Raw genomic sequence first — 24,100 nt, 5'->3', positions numbered from 1 at the left:
AACAGGCTGTAGCAAGAGAGTTCTTCTGAATCTAAGTAATACTATTTCTTGATTTTCTTGGGGAAGGAGGGGGGGAGAATGGGATGCATTCATAATTTCCCACTGAAATGCCCTCTTGTTACCTCCAGTTCTTTTCGTATGAGAGCGGACTATTGCACGGAATCCTTTCAGACTTCGAGCAGTCGGTTTTCCTGGATTTCCTAGAGTCAGGTTGTTATATTTTAGTATCAGGAAGAGTGTTTTGATTGTGCTTTTCTGTGGCTTTATACATGGAAGTAACACGATAATACATTTCAGCGTCAAATTAATTGTCAGGAATTTTGCTCCCAGAGGCTGAAATACTACAGTGGTCCTAAGAATCCATTCCAGGGTGGTTCACCTTTCTGGCCCCCACCCCCACCCCTTCCCCCAGCCTCTGAGCGTGCTGGCTGGGCAGACAAGCCTGCCTTGTATTCCTTTTAAGGAAACTGGCCCCAGTGGGTTCTTTCCTGCGTAGCTGCCGTCTCAGTGCAGTGGCTTTGTTAGTGAAAACAGACTCTGCGCTTCTTGCCCCAGGTGACTGGGGTGGGGACAGCGTAGGCAGAGCGGCCGCGTGTAGGCTTGGGAGGGGAAGGCCTGTGTGCGAAGGCCTCAGGTGAGCTAACGCTGCCCGGCAAGCATTCTGAACACAGTGGTGGCGGATCAAACCAGATGCTCCCCGAGGGGTAATGAACGTAGAGAAGGCGGCTCAGTGAGCTGAGCAGCCTGGGGTCTGAGCAATGCTGACCACCTTTTCTGGTTCACTGACCTGGCTGCTAAAGCTGTGACCTCCTGCGCACCTCATGCCCTGGGTTTCTTTGCAACAACCTCGCCACAGCCACTGCCGGCAAGCGGGGGCAACACTGTAGTCTCCTGCTGACCTGACCTGATGCTCCCTCTGGAATTCTCTTCAATTAAGTTAGTTCAAACTCGGGTCCACACTCCCAGCCTCAGAAACAACATCCCAGCCCCTTTCTCAATAATGTTTGTTTCTAAAACAGCAAAAAGGCCTGTGTGTGTGGGGAGAGAGAGAGAGAGAGAGAGACTGGGAGGGAGAGAGAGAGACTGAGAGGAAGAGAGAAGTTTATTGAGTTATAATTTACCTATAGTAAAATTTGTTCTTTTTAATGTACAGTTCTAGGGTTTTAATGCTCACAGTTGTATAAACACTACCATCATCAGGACATAGGACATTTTCATCACCCTAAAAATTCCCTCGTGCCCCTTTGTGGTCAACCCCTCCCTCTACCTCTACCTCCAGCCTCTGGAAGCCACCGATGTGTTTTCAGCCCCTGTAGTTTTGCCTTTTTTCTCTGGTCTTATAAATGGGATCGTACAAGGCCTTCTTCAACATCCTTTTTAAACTACAACATGCACCCTGCCTAACTCTCTGTTAGCACATCATTCTTTGCCTTATTTTTTTCAGAACACTTAACATTATCTGAAAATAAGCTATTGTCATTTTTTGCTAATTGTCTGTCACTGGAACGCTCACACCTGCTGCAATGTGAGTGCAGGGACTTTGCTGCATTTGCTACTCCATCTCTGGGGTTCAGACTGCTATCTGTCATTGTGCAGGTGTTCAGCAAATATTTGCTGAATGAGCCACAAAATGAATGAGGACTTTGGAACTTCCCCAAACCCTCTCCATACTCAGGCAGACCTCGTTAATAAGAGATTATCCCTCTACAAAATGTGTAATCCAAGCTTCGCCGTGTTGCCAAAGTAGATGGTTTATCTGCAAGTAAAGCTATTAGAGGTAATTAGGCTGATCAAGATTATAAATTGTCTTTTAAAGTCACTTTCTGGATGATTAGATGACCTAGATAGAATTGGTCTGAAGCCTGTGAAATGGAAATAATGACAGTGACTATGTCCTAAGGTTGTTCTGAGGATTAAATGACGTGAAGTGTTTAGCACAGCGCTGCTCAACTGGGAGCTATTTTGCCCCCGAAGGGACATTGGGCAGCGTCTGGAGACATTTTATTGTTGTTGTCAAAACTAGGGGAGGGTTGTTACTGGCATCTGCTGCTAAAGACTCTACAATGCACAAGGCAGCCCCTACACACAAAGAATTACCTAGCCCAAAATGTCAGTAGTGCCACCTGTGAGAAACCTTGAGTCAGAGCAGTGTCTGGCACATAGTAAGGCTACATTTGTGTTTGCTACTATTATTTTTAGGTCCCGGCCAGGTGGCTCAGTTAGTTGGAGCTTTGTCCGGTACACCAAAAGGTTATGGGTTTGATTCCTGGTCAGGGCATATACCTAGGTTGTGGGTTCAATCCCTGGCTGGGGTGCATTCGGGGAGGCAGCCCATCGATGTTTCTCTCTCACGTCTATGTCTCTCTCTGTCTCTTTTTCCGTTCCTCTCCCTCTAAAACACAATAAAAACATATACCCAGGTGAGGTTGAAATAACAACAAAAAAACATGAGAACCTGCGAAGACTGTTTAACATATATGGCAAAGGATACACATCCCCAAAAGAGAAAAAGGGCCTATAAAGCAGGAACGAGTCTATGAGTAAAAGACATGAACAGGCCATTCACCATAGGAGAAATTCAAATTTCCAGTAAATATGAAAAATGTTCAGATTTACTCGCAATGAAAGAAATGCAAATTAAAAAACAATTTTTTTTTCCTGTCAAATTGCCACAGGTTAAAAGAATAAAGTGGCTAGTGTTGAAGTTTGGTGAAATAGGGGCGCTCTCACACAGCTGGTATATGGGCACAGCTTTTCTGGGAGACAGTTGTCTACACGAATCAACTACTTCAAAAATCTTCATGCCGTTTGTCTCAGTAATTCTCCTCTATAATCAGATTCACACAAAGATGTATGTATGTGAATATTCACGTTATGGTGCTATATAAAATTTTTTAAATGGTGTAATTGGAGTATGGTTAAATGAACTACGATGTATCTATGGACCATTAAAAATCAAATGAAGTCTTTAGAAATAACTTAATCTGCAGAGTTGTCATGGTCGATTGATGCAGAGGAGATGGTACAGAAATATGAAAGAAAGGAGAGTGCAGATGCAAGGAGCGACATCAAAGGAAGAGTGCCAAGAAGCCACTTCCCCAGCTCTGGGAGCTGCCTTGGCTTCCCACAATTCCTCAGAGCAAATAGCCACATTAAATTCTAACAAAGTCACACACTTAAAGGTTTAGAGCTCGCTACATCTCTGTCTTTAATACATAAATCAAAGCCTCAAATGACGTTGTTGAAGAAAATTTCTTACACACCACTAGATGCTTGTCTACTCCAGGTTGATTTGTCTCTAACCCATTCTGTTGCTTCAGTTCTATCTTCAAAATAAGATTACAAGTTAAATAAAATCAAGAGTTAGCACAACCTATACTGGTCTGTTTCTAAGGCACTATGATTACCTACAAAATAACTTCAGCTTAATAATTAAATTTTAGTGACTGCTGGTGTTTAAAATGCCAATATTTAATGATGTACTTTATATAGTCATCTCAGTTATAAAACATTTTAGTGGATGAATTATGATAGTCAGAAAAAGTGAGATATTTTGACCCTTTAATTTTAATCCTTGACATTGAATCTTGGAGGATTTGATCCAGGGGATATTTGGAATTGGTCATTGGCTATTTGTTCTGCTAACACTTTAAGCAGTTAGTAACTGTAGTCAGAATGATCAAAAGTATTTATAAAAATTGGATTTAAATATAACAGAACAATGTGGATAATAAAAGATTCCTGAAATACCTGAGATCATAGCATAATTTTCTAATCATTTGCTAAGTCAGAGATAATACACTGGTGTCCAGGAAGTAGATACTGATTCTCTATAACCTCAGAGCAGTGAGGCAGTGGCCCCGGACTTAGGGACCCTGGACAGGTCTCCTGACATCCACCATCTATCTGTACAGCACCAAAGAAGCCAGATGCAGGGCACCTGGGTCAGCCCATCACTAGCAGAGGGACCCATGGGGCTGCTAGGGAAGTTTGTCTTCCAGGTGCTCAAGAATAGGGTAAGCAGTCTGAGGTCATATTGGACGGTAGGGGATGGGGAAAGGGGAAGCAGGTCTGCAAGAAATACTATCACAAAAGAACTCAAATCAATAAAATTTGATATAGACAAAAGAATTAGACAAAAGTAGACCAAAGCATTGTTGTTCATAGAAAAGAATAGATACAACAAAACTAATTTCAGTGAAATAAAAATTAAGGTGGAAAATACAGGATGGGGCAAAAGCAAGTTTATAGTTGTTTGAGAAACAGTTTATTCTTGTATTATTATTTATTAATTATTGTGTTATTTTCCGTATAAACAACTGTAAACCTACTTTTGCCCCACCCTGTACTGAAGTGGTTTAACTGCCTTTTATAGAAAAGTGATCAAGAAATTAAATTGACTTCATGGTGTTATATAAAGTAAACACTTTCTTCAACAATTTTATCTCCATTGGTAAAATTGTGATTGGAATGTTTGTATTCACAAATAAGAGAATGTCTGAGCGAATCAAAACAGGGTCAAAATGGGGAGTAGAAGGTCCACTGACCACCTAGTGACACCTGTAAGATGGGGAAGAATGACGGGACAGGGTCCCCCACCCCTCCCCGCCAGCATCTCTACTGAAGGTGCTGCTGGCCCTGTAGTCCAATACGCCTCAGTCCAGTAGGCTGTGTGGGCAACGACTCTCACCAATTCTTCTCTTCCTTTGAATGATTCTTAACACTGTTCATAAAATAAGTAGTATTTGAAACCCTACTCCCACTTGATTGCTGTTAGGCTTAGGCTCTAAGATCTCTTAACCCTTGACTCTTGTCTATCAATCCCCACCCCCAATCAGAAGAAAAGACAGTTCATTCATACTCATAATGTATTCACAGCGTGACCGCTGTTCCCTGTCTCCTGCCCCCACTTGCCCATTGCTCCATAAAGCCCAGGGCTGGGTGGGTAAGGCCAAGAAAGGGGGTACATGGAGATGGACGGGTAGTGAGGGTTCAGGAGTGCGCAGGGAGAAGCTGTTAGGCATTAAGAAACAAACAAGCGAGAAAACAAGAGAAATGGAATAAAAATATTCGTTCGCACATATTCTTTATTCGCTATGAATTTTTCCTTCCCTGCGTATATTCTAAACAAAGTACTTTGTTTCACTAAGTTTATCAGAATGAAAAATCTGTTTTTGAAATAGGAACTGAAAATGTGGATTCTGTAACAATAAACCCAGTGTTTACAGGAAGAATGATAATGAATGAGCCCCTTCTACTGCTTTTATACCGTGTGGTAAAGTAGAACTACAACCTTCCGTGTCCTTAGTTTATCTTTACCTTTTGTCCCGTTTACTGTCCTCTACATATACTGTTTTCTGAACACCAGAATCCAGCACCGTGCCTGCTTCGCCCTTAAAAGAGGCCAACAATCATTTAATAAGTAAATGAATGAATGCTGACTGCTGTCCATATAACCTGGACATGACTGACTTTCAGCATTTTATTTTCAGTGAGTATATTGTGGGTTCATATTTATCACACAGGTTGGTGAACAAGAGGAAATAGTCTGAAAATGCTTATTTGAAGGTAGTTTTCTTAATGTCAAGTGACTGAAAATGAAGATGTCTCAGTTCAAGGCCTCTCTTTTTTCTTTTTTTTAAAGTCTTACCCGAAAGGAAGTCTGAGGTCAGTTGCATAAACTTGAAGTACCACAGAGATGAACCTTACAGCAGGAAGAAGCCTGTAGTCAGTGCACCGGATGGGGACACGTGTCATGTGAATAGAAATGACAAAAGCAGCCCTCCTTAAACTACTTTTAGCCATAGTGATCACATTTATTTTAATTCTGCCGGACTATTTCAAGGCATCAAAAGGTGAGTATGTAATTATAATTTAGCTTCTCTTTTTCCAGTTTAAAAAATTACGACAGCTAGTGGTTACAGGAAATGTCTTCACTTCGGATACGTAATGTATGGGCTGAAGCTTTATGTCTGAAAAGCCAGTAAAAGGAGAACAACCTCGGTTTTCTGTTACATAGCAGGCAGTCACCTTAGTCATAGTACTTAATTATTGTAGCATACAAGAATGAGATAAAGAAATAAAAAGATAATTTAAAATTTGTGGCCTGGATTTCAAACATCAAGTTTACAGTGATCTCATCGTATGATTTTGCCTTTTAAAATGTTTTCATTCAAAAACAGTTTTAAGCATGCTTTGACGTTCTGAAATTATTATATATCGAAAATAATATTTATTATGTTAAATTGCTTGAATTCCCTCCAGTACAGCTATTTCACACAATACTTTACTATTGCTTTTTGAAAAATGAGAGTATTTAGATATTTCAAAATATAATTAGAGGAAGCTGGGTGTCAATTTAAGCAGGTATATGTGTGTGAATATTCTCAATGAGGGAAAAATGGAGCAAAATGAATTCTGTGGATATTTTAGAGAATTGTGAAGATTGTGGATACTGAGGGTAGGAAAATAAATAGATGGAAATTTAAACTATTCATGTCAATAAAAGATTTGAAAATGTATTATTGTGATTGTTTGCATAATTGTGCTCTTAGCATTTAATGAGAAGAAAAAGTGAAAAGAAAATGATGTATTATATCATTAAAAGTTAGATAAATTTGATTAAAATAAGGAAAAATCTTATATTTGATGACTGACTGGAATAATTATTGTTGCATATACATAATGCTAAGTAGACAGATAAAAATATTTTTGGTAAATAAACACCATGATTGTGTAACTTCGTGAATGATTGAATTTTTAAAATTTCTCTTAGTTTTCCGGCTTTATATTGCTTAGGTTAAGCAACCATAGATACATATATACTTTTTCCTTCTTTTTTTTCAATTTTTAACAACAGTTTACATTCAATATTATTTTGTATTAGTTTCAGATGTACAGCATAGTGGTTAGACAGTTATATACTTTACAAAGTGTTCCCCCTGATATTTCCAGTACCCACCTGGCACCATACATAATTATTACAAAGCATATATTTTTAATTCTTGATTTCACTGAATGAAAATATAAAGAGAATAGTTAGAACTGGACTAGAGATAACCTATTTCAATTTGTAAGCTATTGTGGGCTGAGAGTAAACTCATTTAATAGTTATCTAAGGTAGGTCATATAGATACATCTAGCATCTCCAAAAAATCAGGTTGGATCTAATGAAAACCAGGTAATCAGCCTAAAGGAGATTTAATAAACAATTTGCTAATTATTGGTAAGTGCTTATGGGAACTGGTAACTGCCAGCATTAATAATAATTTTTGTTCTAGTTACCTAACTGACTATACATATTGGCTCCCAATACTACCTTTACTGCCTCCATTTAAAATTAAAATATCCACTTCTCTTTTCCTGCTTCAAGAACAGCATAGATATTTCCTTGGAGTGATGAACTTATTTGAGAATTTTGTTTCAAAGGAACCCTCTTTGGGGCCAACAACCAAAATGTTTGAAAACCACCATCTTATCCTGATGTAATTTTCTGGTGGGAGGAATTTCCCACAGAGCCACCGTAAACAAAAAGTTGATTATTAGGCAAAATATTTTACACATATAGCAGTATAAAAAAATGTATTACAAGTTCAATAGTGTAATAATAATGCGTTATATCTTATAATGGTTTATGGATCACCGGAAATAGTTAATATCAACTCATTTTACACATAAGGGCACATAATTGTTTTGCTTTTTTAAAAAGTAATTTTTAAATCACAATAATACCTAATGCCTTATGAAATGAGTTGACTTGTTAGCCGATATAGTTCATAAAATAAAATATCTGGTAAAATTATTTAGATAATAAGCTAAGAGTGTCCATTAGTGCTATAATTAACCTTGAGATTTTCCTTTATAGTCTCACCACCCTCCCTATCTGTTACTTGTGTCTTTTTTTATTTTATTTGCTCTTATGTTCTGTTCACTTTAGGATAAATATCATAAGATAAAGCTAAGAAAAAAAAAAGATAAAGCTAAGATAAATATTATAAATGATTTTTACTTATAAATTATTCACTGATACCCTGTCTTTGACAAATCAAATGAATTAAAAAAGAATCTTAATGAGAAATGATGTATTCAGGAGGTTTAATAGATTTGATTTGAAAATAACAAACCCTCTGCAGGCCTATGTTAAAAATAGAGAACTGTATTTGATCATTTGTCATCAAGGATGTCTCTTCTTCTCTGAATAATTATTACTCGGAATTTCAATTATCATAATTACACAATATAAGCTATTTATTCTGACTTTACCAATGAAGAGGAACTTTAATGGTGTCTGGGAGTTTTAATGTTTGCATTGGGTTTGCACTGGCAGAAGAGCTTCTTCTAATACTTGCAGCTTATTTGAAAAGCAGCTTATTTGAAAAGCAGCTTATGCTAAGATACTATAGGTAATATAATGATTTGATACACTTATATTGCATGGAGATATAAAAAGGAATGGATGTATTTTGGTTCAGGGCTTCTTGCAGTTAAGGGAGCTGGGTTTCCCCCAAACAATAGACGTCATCCACCTACTTTTGTTGGACTTAATGTTTGAGAGAGAGAGAAAGAGAGAGAGACCTGGTTAACTCATAAATCTCAGTGATCTTTTATTTTTTTATTCTTTCACTTATGAATACTGTCTATCTGTACTAAAAACCCAGGGCTACAAAAACAAAAGTCAGGTGTTTCTTCAAAGAATTTTCAGTCGGGAAGACTGACTGGTAAATAATTAAATACAATACTGTAATTACTAGATGGCAATGTATAAAAGTGCAATGGGGACACCGTGAAAGTTGCCTCCAGGCCTGTCTGGAGATGTTCCTTCCATTTTTGTTGCAATGGGAAATAACTCCCAGAGTTCAAATGATCACCCAGTATTTCTCCTTCCCTGCTTGCAGAATCACTTTCTAAGAGAAGCAATTACTATTGATTTTCAGATAAAATGTACTCATATAAATATCTCAGAAATTCTTGAAACCAGAGACAGCCATGAGTTACGCAAGTGTATTCCTGATGATTTGTGGTGATGTGGGACAGAGATAGCACAGATGAAAACACTTCAAACCTAATTTTATCTCCCTGTTTTGACTTCCTCACTTACTTTTTAAGAGCCAAACTGACATAAACTATGTTTACTAGCCTTCATTTCCCCTTCCGTTTCACACTTTCTGATGGAAATGGTAATAAAATGAGCAGTGAAATTGAAGAAAACAAAAGATAAAGGAATTTTACTGAAGTAGCTGAGCATATGTACTACACATTACTTATGTCTGTAGTATAAAAAAATGTTATTAAGGGTAAAAGCAATGAATTTGCCTGAAAGTGTTATCCCAGTTCTCAAAAATGGGCACTTTATTTTCTTCTTATTGCCTAGCTCATTAGGAATTTAAGCAGTAATCCCCAATAAGGTTTGGGATATAGTTTTATGATTATTTAAATTTTAAAAAAATTTAACAAATACTTATACACGTACCAGGTAGTATACCTAGTACTTTTACATAAAATAACTCATTTCAACTCATTAAATATTTAAGCTCATTCATAATGAAGCATCTTTCTCAAGAGACTATTCTGAAAATCTTCAGAAAGAAGGAATATAACTTGATGGATAATTTTACTTTGTTGTGAGATTTTACTTCTTCCTGAACTTTATGAATCTTTATAGCTTTAAAATGGCTAATAATGGACACAATATTTTTACATATATATTTTATACAATATGTGCTGCAAAAAAGTACTGCTGAATATAATGCTTTTTCACTGCTTTGGCAGAATTGGCCCCATTCTCTCATCTGTTAGGTTACAATACCAACAATCCTTGCTTAGGACTGTTTCTAACTGCTTGCCTCATTGTATTGGGGGATAAATGCTCTCTCTGGATATCTTTTATTTTTTAATAGAAAAATATGACTTTCTCTAAAACATTAATATGGTAATATATCTTCCCCTTGTACTGCTCTATTTCTTTTCTCCATAGACTTATCACCTATATAATTTACTTATTTATTGTATATTTTTGTTGTCGGATTTCTCTAAATAGAATGCAAGCTCCATGAAAATGATATTTCTGTCTGTTTTGTTCATATTTCAAGCACTTAGGACAGTATCTATTGACTGAGTGAATTTTCTGAGTCATATTGTAAAGCAAATAAAAAGGAGACATTCTTTTTTTTCTTAAATTTATCTTTATTGTTGAGAGTATTACAGGTGTCCCATTCCCCCCCCCCCCATTGACCCCCTCCACTTCGCTCCCACCCCCTCCCCAGGCCTTCACCCCATTATTAACTGTGTCCATGGGTTATGCATATATGCATATAACTTCTTTGGTTAATCTCTTCCCACCCTCCACCACACTTCCCTCTTTCCTCTGAAGTATGATAGTCTGTTGCATGCATCAATGTCTCTGGATCTATTTAGTTCATCAGATCCTTTTGTTCATTAGCTTCTTCTTAAAGAAGACCCTTCAAAATTTCCTGTAATGCTGGTCTGGTGGTGATGAACTCCTTTAGCCTTTTCTTATCTGTGAAGCTCTTTATCTGACCTTTTATTCTAAATGATAGCTTTGCTGGGTAGAGCAATCTTTGTTGTAGTTCCATGTTTTTTGCCACTTTGAATATTTCTTGCCACTCCCTTCTGGCCTGCAAGGTTTCTGTTGAGAAATCAGCTGACAGTCATATGGGTGCTCCCTTGTAGGTAACTAACTGCTTTTCTCTTGCTGCTTTTAAGATTCTCTCTTTGTCGTTAACCTTTGGCATTTTAATGATGATGTGTCTTGCTGTGGGCCTCTTTGGGTTCCTCTTGTTTGGGACCCTCTGTGCTTCTTGGACTTCTAAGTTGATTCCTTTCCCCAGGTAGAGGAAGTTTTCTGTAATTATTTTTTCAAATAGGTTTTCAATTTCTTGGTCTCTTTCTCCCAACTTCTGGCACCCCAATAATACAAATGTTGGGCCTCTTGAAGTTGTCCCAGAGGCTCCTTATACTATTTTCATATTTCTGGATTCTTTTTTCTTTTTGCTCTTTTGGTTGGGTGTTTTTTGTTTCCTCATGTTCCAAATTGCTGATTTGATTCTCAGCGTCCTCTACTGTACTGTGGATTCCATGTAAATTATTCTTCATATCAGTTCCTGTAGCCTTCATTTCAAATTGGTACTTTATTATGTTATCGATTTTCTCAGTTATTTCCCTAATAGTCCGCTTAAACATCCTTATAAACAAAATTCTGAACTCTGTATCTGTTAGCTGGCTTGGATCTATTTCATTTAGTTCCTCTTCTAGAGATTTCTTCTGTTCTTTCCTTTGTGACATGTTTCTTTGCCTCCACATTTTGGCTGCTTCCAGGTGTTTGTTTCTGTGTATTAGGTAGAGCTGCTCTGTCTCCTGGAATTTATAGAGTGGCTTTGTGTAGTAGGTGTCCTATAGGGTCCAGTGGCTCAGCCTCCCCAGTCTCCTGAGCTGGGCCTTCTAGGTGCTCCCCTGTGTGGGCTGTGTGCACTGTCCTGTTGTGGTTGAGCCTTGGTTGCTGTTGGCGTCACTGGGAGGAATTGACCCCCAGGCCAATTGGCTGTGAGGACCAGCTGCAACTACAGCTGAAGAGCTGCTGTGCTGGAGACACCCCTATGGAGCAGGCTTTACTTCAATGGAGCTTTGGTTCACCAAGTGCGCCCCTTGAGTGTGTCACTTGTGGATGTGGTAGGGTTGTAATCCAGCGTGGTCGAGTCTGACCACCAGGTGCACTCTCTCTGGGGCCTCCTGGGAGGTGCAAAGTCAGCCTGTGCCAGTGCCTTGCCCAGGGCCCTCCAGCATGAGCTACACAACAAACCGTAGTTGGCTGCTCCTTGTGCTGGGCTTGGAGGAGCCCAGGAGAGGCCAAGCTATGAGCCAATGCAGCTGCTGCTAGTGACAGGCCTGGAGCCACTTATCAAGCCGTATGGGGCCCGCTGCTGCTTGTTTGAGAGATTTTAGGAAAGTCCTAAGCATAGGGCTGGAGAGGCCACTTGCATAGAAAAGCCCCTGGAAATGGCCTCGATGAGCTGCAGGTGGGGAGGGGCGGGGCCTCCGGGAATCACGGGGCGGGGCCAAAGGTGAGAGTCAGGTGCCCGAGATTCAAATATGGCGCCTCCCTGCCAGCTGTGTGCGGGGAGGACTCGCCAAAGGAGCCATGGCCTCCGCCAGCCCTTCTGCCTGGGAGGAAGCCGCCCCTCCAGCTCTCGCCCGGATCTCAGGCAGGTTAGTTCCTCCCCGAGTGTCCTGGGTCCTTTCAGGCTGCTGCCCGGTGCTGGGCCCAGAGGGAGCGTCCGAGTGAGTCCGTGCGCGGGCCCTTTAGAGGAGCTGCTGGGGCTCCCGCAGCCTCTGAGACCCTCAGGGACAGTCCCCGCTGGTTTCACAGCCCAGAGTTGTGGGGACGTCTCTTCCCGGCCCTGGAGCCCTTGGCTGGGGCCTGCTTTGGGGCTGGGACGCTTTGCTCCTTCGGGAAACCTCTACCACTGAGATGTCCTCCGGGGTTTAAACCGCAGCACCGGTTGTGGGCCCAGGGCAAGTCTCCGATTCAGCCCCGACCAGCCCGTGTCTCTGCCCCTTCTACCTGTCTCAATGCTTCTTCAGTTCCCTGGTTGTAGGGCTTCTGTGCAGCCAGATTTCAGGAGGCTCTGAGTGATGGTGGTTCTGTATTTTAGTTGTAATTCTGATGTGATTGTGGGAGGCGGCGGGTGCAGCGGTTACCTACCCGACACCTTGTTTCCTCTCTCTGGAAACATTCTTGAAGGAAGCATTTCTCATCTGATCCTCACAACCATCCTTTGATTTAGGCAGGCCAGGCATTACTATCCTCCCCTTACATTTTAAAAACACAAATGTCATTATAAACCTAAAGCTTTTAGGTTGTGCATCCTGTGAAATTTAATTCACAGAACTTTAAACTTAAAAGATATGTGTCAAAGCAACAAACGATCAAACAAGACAAACAAAAACTGATAGACACACAACAGTATGGTGGTTACCAGAGGGAAGGGGAGTGGGGGTAGTAAAGGGCAAAGGGGGTCAAATACATGGTGATGGAAGGAGATTTGACTTTGGGTGGTGAACACACAATGCAATATACAGATGATGTATCATAGAATCGTACCCTTGAAACTTATGTAATTTTATTAACCAATGTCACCCCAATAATTTAATAAAAATTATATGTGCCTCTTTACCCTGAGTCATTTTTCTACCTTATTTATTTATTTATTTTTTGCATGGGGAACTTCACAAGGTGTTTACGTCCCTTGTTCTGACAAGTAAGCCCAGCAGTCTCTTTCTTCTGTCCCAAACCTGCCTTTCACATACTGCTACCATAAGTTAAAAGTAACTCAGAATTTTGCCCCTTTCCCCCAGGAAATATTTCAAATTGTCTCCCTCAAATGTTCAATGAATAAATCCATATAGCTGTATCATGCAGGCACATCATGATCTTTTTTAGCCCTTTCCCACTCAATATTACTAAAAAAGCATTAGCAATAGACCCAAAATGGAAATATAATTGAGTTTTTGCTACTGATATTGATACTCTTTTGAGTCTATACCAGTTGTTACAAAGGCAGACCTGTGACCAAAGGAAATGATATGTTAACCAATGTTTCTATAAATTAGGCAGCAAAACCATACACTCAACTAATATTTTTAAATTGCTGAATTATGCTACAGAATACCCAATAATGATGCAAGATCTTTAGAAACAGTTGGCTGTGTTTTGTTTTGCTCTGCTTTTTAAAGGCATAATTTACATACAATAAAATGGAAAAGACCTTAAGTGCTCAGTGTCATGAATTTTGACAATGGTATGCACCTATGTAACTACCACACCATTTAAGTTACGGATTTTATCACTCCGAGAAAGAGTCCTTCTTCCCTTTCCTGTCAAATCTCCTCCTACCCCCAAGGCAACTTTCTGACCTGTGTCATCATAGTACTGTATAGTTTCGTGCCTTCTTATGCTTCATGTAAATGGAACCATCACAGTATCTATTTCTGGTCTGGCTTCTTTAGCTTAGCATAATGTTTTGAGATTCATCCATGTTATTGAGTATACCAGTAGTTCCTTTGCTAAGTAGTCCATTGTATAAATACACTAAATTTGTCCATTCATCCATTGAGTTGTTTCCAGTTTTGGGCGTTTCTAAATATGCTGCTATGAACATTCTTGTACAAGTCTTTGTGTGAACATATGTTTTCATTTATATCAGGTAACTAGTAGTAGAATAGCTGAGTATACTTAATTTTATAAGAAACTGCCAAATGCTTCTCCAAAATGGTTGCACTAGCTACATTTCTAGTGGAAAATATTTCTTATTTTCCCTAGTTAACATTTAATATTCTGAAGCAATAACTCAGAATAGATATTGTCTGAAATAATCATTCCTCTTCTAAAGTTCCCTGACAATCAGTTAACAGAAGAATAGCCTAGGTATTGGGGAAATAGGACTTGACATAGAGTAGTTTCTGTAGCTCTTATTGTCTGTCAAACAGTCAAGGTTCTATTATAAATTCCCACGTATTTTTGAAGGTCAACAGAAAGTTGAGATTTCTGTTCTTATAGCTACACCTTGAAAAACATTCCTAGTACAAACATATAAAATGTGAGATAAAACATATTTAAATGTTAAAAAATACATAGTTGAACCGATAAGAATATTTCTTAAAGGAGGAAAATGACTAAAAATTCAAAACCCAGACTGGAAGAAATAGCAAACAAACTGGCCAGTGCAAGAGTGTCTACCAATTCCTGGTGGCCTGGAGTCTCAGTGTCACTGGGCCATAGTGGGGGACAGAAGCCAAAGCATATCACAGGGTCTTTAAAAGGTGACTAAAAGGAAAAAGCTACCATGAAAATTCATTTAGAGGTATTTGTGTGAACACGTCTTTATTTCTCTTCTGAAAATTCCTAGGAGTGGAATTGTTGGGTGATACAGTAATTATATGTTTAACTTAAAGAAAATGGAGATCTGTTTTCCAAAGTGGTTGTATTGTACATTCCCACTGCGTGTGAGAGTTATAGCTCATAGCAGCATTATTCAAAACAGCAAAAATTAGAAATGACCCACATGTTGCTGTCTGAGAGTGAATCAATTGTGGAATATTTATTCAAATGATACCACAAACAATCAACTACAGCAACATAACAAAAATATATTAAGCAAAAAAACTCCCCAAAACCAAACACACACTCACAGAAACAAACCAACCAAGTCATAGATGAATACATACAGCATATTCCCCATATATGTTTACATTTCTAAAGTATTCTAAGTAAAGCAATGCTATTTAGGAACATATACATTTTGGAAAGACTCTAAGATAAAGCAAAAGGGTGATAAACAAAATTCATGATAGTGGGTAACCTCTGGGAAAGAAGGAGTGTGGAGGGACTGGAAGGCTAGGGTGCCTCAAAGGTGTTATAATATCCTGTTTCTTAATCTGTTATATACATGGTTTTAATTTTTATTATTCTTTAAGTGGCACAATACATTCGTATATGCTTATATGTGACTTGTTATAAAATTTAAAAATGAAAATATAGTTCATGTTTCTTTGCTTTTCTTTAAAAAGAAAAAATAACGGACTTGGGCATTTGTCCTATACTGTAATGTATTTTCCTAATTCTATTTAGTATTCTATGTGCTTACTCTGAGAGACTGCAGTCTTAGTAGTGGAGTAATTCTGGAATGCATTTCTATCTCTGGGAGTGAGAATTTAGATGTCTAATTCCCAGCAATATTAATGGCAGTAGTTAAATTCATAGATCCTTGTTTATGGTGATGAGATTATAGCCCATCTGATAACAAAAATGACTGAGTAGAATTCATTTATTTCTTAAAATTATACCAGGGAAGGATATGTCCTCTACTTATTTTCCAATTGAATAATTTAAAACTAAGGTTTAAAAACCATCATAAAATTACATCATAGCTAAATGTAAAGTATATATCTATCATCAAATCTAAAAAGCCCAGTTGGTCACTTATTGGATAAGACTGCAATATTGACAGTAAAAATTTATCTATCTCCCTTCTAGGTCATAGCATAAGAATATAAAATTAAAAAGTTGAAAATTTCATAAGATGAAAAATTCCAGTAAGGAAAATGGAAAGATGGCAAGAAATAAGTTTTTCATGTATTTTAGTAATATAAAAAAAGCTAGTGTTCCATGAGATGTGCATTTCTATCTCCTTCTTGGGACATTGTTATTGAAGAAAATGTTTCAAAAATTAGTTACTATTTGATTACAACTTTGTTTATAGATATATTATAAAATTGTGTATTTGAGTAAATCACCCCCCCCCCCCCGAAAAAACACCTTTATAGCAACTCAGGTATGAAATGTGTTTATAGCTGGAAATCACATGTGAATTATTTCAGAAGCAATTTCAAATGCAGAGAGTAATGAGCCTTTAACTTATTATATTATTAAAAAAATAATCAGTAATGAAACACTTATGGAATTAGTATTAAAGTAGAAATCCTACAAGCAAAAAATATTTTTTTTAATACCAATCAATAGCTTGATTTTCTTTTAAGTTAGAACCAAGACATATGACTAAAAGTGGTCATTCTAAAAAATGGAGTAATTTTTTATTGTGCACCACATTATTTAGAAAATTTAAAAAATATATTTTGCCCTATATGATTATATGAGAAATGGTATTAAAAAAGACATATAAAGGTGGAATTGAGCATGTTCCTTATTTTCTTATACTAGCAAATGAGTGTCAGGCTGGGAATATCTGAAAGAGAAGTTACTTATTTAGTTGATCTCTACTGCTAAATAGGGATTCCCGATTTTGATAGTGAGCTTTAATTACTTGTGCAAATTAAATTACAGACAATTTTATCCTAAATGAAGGATGATTTTTTAAAATTTTTACTTTGGAATATGGGTTTGCATTTAAAATAATATACATTTGTACAAATTTCAAAAGTGTTTTCATATGTACTTTATGCCCCTTGATGCTATTATAACCCCATTAGGTTAGCAGAATCTAGAGTTATTATCTCTAATTTGCTGATGAGAAAATGAGACTCATAGAGACTAAAGTGTTCAAGTATCTTGGCTAATGACAGATACAGTACTAGAGTCTTTGTCTTTTGTTTTGAACTTGGCGTTTTTTCAGTTTATACCACCATTTCCATATCTGATGTTTGTCTTCAGACAAAAATACAAATTATGTCACCCTGATAAGTTTCATCTTTGGAGGTTCAGTTAGGTTGAATAATGGCCACCCAAACATATTAGGTGCTAATCCCTAGAACCTGGAAATGTAAATGCTACCTGATAAGAAAAAGGGTCTCACAGATGTGATTAAGTTAAAGATCTTGAGATGAGGAGATTATCCTGCATTATCTGAGTGAGCCCTAAATCCAGTCACAAGTGTCCTTTCAAGAGAGGCACTGGGAGATTTGACCAGACAGAAGGGTAGAAGACAGAGACACAGAGAAGGCAATGTGAGCACACAGGCTGAGTTTGGTGTGATACACCCATGAGTCAAGGAATGCCAGGAGCCACCAAAGCTGGAAGAGAGGCAAGGAACAGATTTTTCCCTAGGACCTTCAGAGGGAGGGTGGTCTTGCAGAAACACCTAGATTTTAGACCAGTAAAACCAGTGTTGAACTTCTGGCCCTCAGAAGTGTAAGAGAATGAATTACTTGTTTTAAGCCACCAAGGTTGTAGGGCTTGTTACACAGCCCTCGGAAACTAATAGAGATACTGTTCATGTTTTCCATTCCTTCTTCAATGCCATGCAATTGACTTGAACCTCCAGCATAGGGCAGGTGAATTCAGAGGGACCTAAGGTTTGTCCGTTAAAGCTTTCCCAGAAGAGAGGATGGTTAAAATGCTAGGGTTTCCAAGCACTTCTCTACAAGGACTGTTCACTGAAAATTAATAAAGAATGTTGATAAATTTTAGAAAGAAGTATTTAAATGAAGTACTTATTATTAATTCATGTAAAAACAAAGTCTTGTCGAAGATAAGCTGAAATGTACTGAATCCATCTAAGAAAAACTGATAGCTTTTATTGTGTATTTATTTGAATGCCCAAAATGCAAATTCCCAGTAAAGAAAGTTTTTTTCTTCTTTTTTCTTTATAGGAAACATGTTGCAGCTATCATGTCTGGAAATGTGTTTACAACCTAATCTCACCTATTCACTCTCTTCCTCAAATTTTTCTTTTGTGACTTTCCTGCAACCAGTAAGGGAAACTCAGACTATGATGGGAATTTCTCTAAATCACTCCAACTTTCAAAACTTCACCAGGATGTGCCAAGACATCACAAGTGAATTTAAAATGTGCTCCTCGTGTTTGGTTTGTGAATCCAAAGGAAACATGGATTTTATTTTTCAGGAACAAACATCAAAAGGTAAATGCAAAGAGAAAGTGAGAATAAAGTTTATCACAGATAAATGACTGTATTCTGTTTAAAAAGGTATTAATAGTTAGTTAAGATGAGGTCAATAGGGTGGGCCCCAACCCAATTTGAATGGTGTCCTTATAAAAAGGGGAAATGTGGACACAGACCAGCACACAGGGAGAGTGCCGTGTGAAGAGAAAAGCAGAGAGGGTGATGTGTCTACAAGCCAAGGAATGCCAAGAGTGCTAGCAAACCACAGAAGCCTGGAGAGAGGCCTGGCACAGATCTTACCTGTATGGCCCTCAGAAAGCAGCAACTTGGCCAACACCTTAATCTAGGAAGTCTATCCTCTGGAACTATGAGACAATAAATTCCTGTTGCTTACGCCACCAGTTTATGGTGCTTCACGACAGCAGCCCTAACAAATTAGTGCAGTGTAGGATGAGAAATTCTGTTGTGACAATTCTGAAAAATAAAATCTGTTCCACAAGTTGTCAGAGAAATATCTGTGCTTACTTTGAGATGCTTTGATTCAGTTTCAACCTTACTGTCCCTTGGTTTCCACAATCTTAAAAAATGTAAGCCCTTTAGTCATTTTTGGTGCAAGTGACTTCTTGTTTCCACCTTTTTATACAGGAAGGAAGAGATTTAGTTTTGAGTTGTATTGTTTTCTTACAATGTATTATTATTTTGCAAATAACATTTTCTTAATAATCTCTTTCCAGTTCTTATCATGAGAGGATCCATGGAAGTGAAGGCAAATGATTTTCATTCACCCTGTCAACATGTTAACTTCATGGTAGCTCCTACAGTTGACTACTTGGAGGACTATGACATTACCTGTAATCTAAAAACAGACACTACAAGTTCAACAATCATGAAGGAACATCCAACCAAGGAAAAGTCTATAAACCATACTTGTGGAATTATGAACTACCTGAATAATTGTATACACATTTCTTTGTACCTAGAAATGGATGCAAAAAGTAAGTTTTAAAGGAAATTAGAGGGAAAAGAGAAATTATGTAAGGGCTATGACATTAACTTTGCTGAAAATCAAATAGTTGAAGGAGAATTTTATTGATGAAATAATATGGCTGGGAAAATGTTAGCCCTTTTATCTGTTTGTTTGTTTGTTTTTTCAAAATGTGCTTTTTATGGGACCCAACCGTACCTGGAGGCAGAAGAAGCATTTATGAGTTGTGATTTGAGGGTCACTAGAAAAGCACTCTGCCCTAGAAAAAATTCTGGACATGCCTACTAGCTGTGCTTAAAGTAATATTACCACACTTGGGTATGAAAGGGTGAGATTTATTTTTAAATGTAAATATTCATGTACATCGTGATATGTTATTAATATCTTACTTTGAATTGTTTTAACATGTCCTTTCTTAGAGCTGAGAACCAGGCCTGCATGAAATGGAATCTTTGATGTAAAGCTGAGAAGATAGGCAGTGTGCAGATTCAGCACTTTGGGTCTTTGGATGAGCCCAAAAAGACAAAACTCACATGTATCTTAGTTCTCTTTAAGGCTGATTAGCTTCCTAGTCACCCTCTTCTGAATCACCAAAACTGACCCTTTTACTAGGCATTATGCCCTCACTTAGCCACAAAACCTACTCTTGAAGAGTGTTTTATGATCTAACCATTTAATGAGTGCCTGCTGTATGCCACTTGGTATTCCAGGCGCTGGGGACACAAAGATAAATGAATGTAAAGCAATCATGCACTTGCTTGACAGGTGGGACAGGTGTTATTGTAGAGGAATTTGCTGTGCTTTTGGATGTTCTAGATGTACAGGAGCCTTTTAGATGACTTTAGAATGTTTTTTTTAAAACTTTAATTATTTTTTAAAAAAATATGTTTTTATTGATTTCAGAGAGAGGAAGGGAGAGGGAGAGAGAGATAGAAACATCAACGATGAGAGTCATTGATCAGCTGCCTCCTGCACAACCCCTGCTGGGGATCGAGCCAGCAACCGGGGACATGACCTGACCAGGAATCAAACCCTGACCTCCTGGTTCATAGGTTTACACTCAACCACTGAGCCATGCTGATTGGGTAAACTTTAATTATTTTTGACGCAACTATTTAAAAAATCATATTTATTTTAAAGAAAGCACAAATATATATGTATGCATTTTTTTTAAAGTAAAATGTATGACTTCAGAGAAGTTTCTCCTCTGAGTTAGTTTGCCCAGGGCCCCTCAGCCTCTACACTTAGGAGGTATTTCAAGGTGTGTGTATGTATGGGGGGCGTGGGAGAGGATATAAGAAAGTCACTTCTCTTTTGGTTCAGGAGTGAGGTTGGAAGGTAGGTTTTGGAAAGGCTGCATAGGGAAGGTGACTATGATAACATCTGAAAGATAAAGAGGTTTGGATTATAGGTACTAAAACATTTATTTCAATGTACATTTATGTATCCATTTAATTACTTTTTATATTTTCTAAAACATAAAGGAAAAATAAGCATTTTTATTATTATGGTATTAAGAGGATTTATACTTGTGTTAATGTAAAAATCCATAAATTCTAGTCAGAGCGAAATGATAGTTAATTTTTGGGATCCATAATTCAGAAAGATTACAGGGGTGCATAAGTAGGTAGTCTTGTATTCTGGAAGAACTATATTCATTTTGTTATGTGTAGAAGATTAAAACATTATTCGTATTTTGCTCTGCTGTGCAAAGATTAATGTGACCTTCTTTAAAAGCCCTAGCCACCAGAAGATGAAACTAAATTTAGTCCAGTTTGGTAAATTTACTCTGAAACAATCATTTAAACTGTCTCTTTAAATTTTTTTTCAGATTCTTGTCTGTTTCTTCTTGGCTCTCTCCCAGATGGCTGCAGGGATGTGGGGCAGGTGCACAGCATGAGGCGTGGGGAGACACGCTCTTCTGTGTTCACACTGATGCTTTGGTAGCTGGGCTGGCTGGCTTGGCCTCCACTGTGCACATTCTGCTCTTGCAATATCAAATTGGTGAATGCATGGTTCTTTGTTTTATCGCTTCATCACTGCCCAGTGACACCTTTGTGGTTGGACCCACGTTGTTGGCTCTTGGTGGCAGTGTAAATCTTCTATTCCAGTTAATTGCATACTTTTATTTTGCTGAGTGAGAAATGCAAGTTTGGCAGTTGACTATCATGGAGTGACATTGGGGAGGCTGAGTGCTGCCATCCTAGCCAATTTTTACCATTTCTCCATTTAGCTTCTTCTTTAAATAAATGTAATGTACATCTTCCCATGGAGGGGGTTCCTGAAGGGATATCCAGATCATGAACACCACAAGGGCAGTCATCCAAGGGTACAAATAAGTTATATATTTTGCTAAGCTGAATAAATACTAGCTGTGTTTTGTGTGCATGAAAGAGTGTCCAGAGGATGATGTGGAAAGTCAGTAGGCAGTTGTGTCTTGAATATGATGAGGTCCCTTTTGTTTATGTCTCTGATTCCTGGGTCGGTTGGCCAGTGTGTCTCTATGGGACCAAAAGAGACCATGCTAAGCTATTACTGGATGGTGACTATCCTCCCCATGTGGCCTCACCGTCATTTGAATGAACAAGTTTTTATCTGTATCTTCACTAAATTTAGGCTGACATAACTGCATGTTTAATTAATGCACACACGTGATCTGATCATCGCCTTGAGGGCCCCTGTGCAAAGGGGGTCTTGTTATTCTTCTGCCCTGACCTCTTTCACCTCCTATGCCTCAGCCCAGCCCTTTCTCTTTGTCTGTCTTTCCCTTTCTTCCTCGCCCTTCTCATACTCAAGCATCTTCCTTGATTTGAGGGTATAATTTTTGGCTGCTTGGCTATGTTGTGGTCTTAACCTGGTGATAGAAATGATAGTAAAACTAACGCCAGCATGACCTGTAAGTGAAATTAACCCTAAGATTTTGGAACTAGATGGATCCATGGAAGCCACCTGATTAAGTTTCCTCATTTAATACCCTCATTTAATACATCAGGAAAGAATTCAGGAGAGCAAGTGACCCTATAAAGTGATGCTATATACTATTTAGCTTTTTAGTTAAGGGCAGAATATGTAGTAGAAACCAGCTGCACCACCACATAGCCTCTTATCTACCGCATTGTTTTATTGTATTTTCATAGTATTTTTTTCTTTGCAGATTTCTCTTGTTCCATGAAGATCACTTGGTATGTTTTAGTAATATTAGTTTTTATATTTTTGCTCATCCTCATTATCCACAAAATACTTGAAGTCCATAGGCGAATGCAGAAGTGGCAGAGTAAGTATTGAGAAATAAATCCATCATTTGGGATAATCCATTTAGTTTCAAGGAACTCCTAATCTTATCTATAGATTCAATTTTTTTTTAGTTCAATTTACCATTTACTGAGCACCCACTCTTTGTAAGTGGCAATTCTAGGAGTATAAGCATAAATAAGACACAATGGCAGCATTCAGGGAGCTTCATGTGTCTTTCTCCTACCCAGAAAAGTGAATAGAGGGGGAGGAAGACTGTGCGAATCTAAAGGAGTTGATGGATTGAAGGTTGAGCAGTTGCCTAGTGGGAGTGAGGGCAGAAGAGAAGTAGAGGAACAGGGAGTGGAGATAAAGAATTTTAGTGTTGGAAATCTTGAGCAGACTGGCTCCAGGTGATGAGTGGGATGGGAGTCAATCTTTAATCAGTAAATTTTTGGCTGGGCTGAGCTAAAATATGGAACTAGGAATCAAGACAGTAGGGATGATATTAAAAATATTTAATGACTAGTACAACGCTCACCTGTCAGGATGGACACTGACTGTTAACTATTGTCATAGCCCTGCTGGTGTGTATCCATCCATATACTGGCTCCACTAGTGTGTGTCCATGAATATACTGGCTGAACAGCAAGCCTGATTGAAAGTAGTTGGTCTCTTAAAGACAAGAAAAAACTGTGTCATTATGAGACTAGGTTTTGGAGGTAGGTGGATATGTTAGAATCCTAGTACTGCCACTTACTAGTTATGTGACTTTGAGCAAGTTGCTTACTGTAGCTGAGTGTTCCTTTTTTCCTCTGTAAAACAAGACTGTAGTCACCAGTACCACACAGGGTTGAAGCAAAGATTGAACTAAAGAGATTACATAAGAAATTTGACACAATGACTAGAGCATGGTAATTCTCAATAAAAGAGAATAGTATTGTGCTGCTTATATTATTTCCCAAGGCTCTTATGTTCTTTACCAGGCAAGGCTGTTAGTCATTTCAGTTGCCAAACAAATAGTTGCCTCTAGGTTTGAATGAAAGTGCCATTAATTCTTTCAACTAAGTATTTGTTGCAAATATTTCTGAGAACAGTTTCATATCAAGTCTTGTTATTGATACCTTAGTATATAAGACTCCTAATGCATTTGTTAATAATAATAATAATATTGTATATTTGTAGAATAACCATTTCCAAAAGATTTTCACTAGATTCTCAAAGTATGAAAACAAGGCATGTGCTATTATTTTTATTTTATAGTTGGAAAAAAACAACAACTCTGAGCCTCAGGGAGGTTAAGTGTGTTGCCCAAAGTTATACAGCTAATGAAAAGTCAGTATTAAGACCCAGGGTGTTTCTAGTTTTGAAAATAATATTAGTTTAAATAAATGTATGTTATTTGTAAAGAGTACTTAGTTTTGAGTTTTTTAATCATTTTTTCCCCATATAATAATGTATTGAGAAGGAGAGAAACTAAAAAGAAAATGTGACATTAAGTTCTTATGAACA

General features: G+C 38.0%; 1 protein-coding gene across 1 annotated transcript in view; it reads left to right on the top strand.

Moving 5' to 3' along the window:
* Window positions 1-5,692: 5,692 nt before the first annotated feature.
* The window catches only part of TMEM156 (transmembrane protein 156), a 29,260-nt gene continuing 10,852 nt past the window's right edge, over window positions 5,693-24,100 (top strand). The window contains exons 1-4 of the mRNA XM_081133761.1: window positions 5,693-5,855; window positions 18,121-18,390; window positions 19,107-19,367; window positions 22,512-22,631. Coding sequence (XP_080989887.1) covers window positions 5,768-5,855; window positions 18,121-18,390; window positions 19,107-19,367; window positions 22,512-22,631 — 739 coding nt within the window. The 5' untranslated portion in view covers window positions 5,693-5,767. The remainder of the gene's footprint in view (window positions 5,856-18,120; window positions 18,391-19,106; window positions 19,368-22,511; window positions 22,632-24,100) is intronic.

This window comes from Miniopterus schreibersii (assembly GCF_964146895.1).
Source record: "Miniopterus schreibersii genome assembly, chromosome: 1".
In the NCBI taxonomy this organism is placed as follows: Eukaryota; Metazoa; Chordata; class Mammalia; order Chiroptera; family Miniopteridae; genus Miniopterus; species Miniopterus schreibersii.
This window is presented reverse-complemented; position numbering and strand designations above follow the sequence as displayed.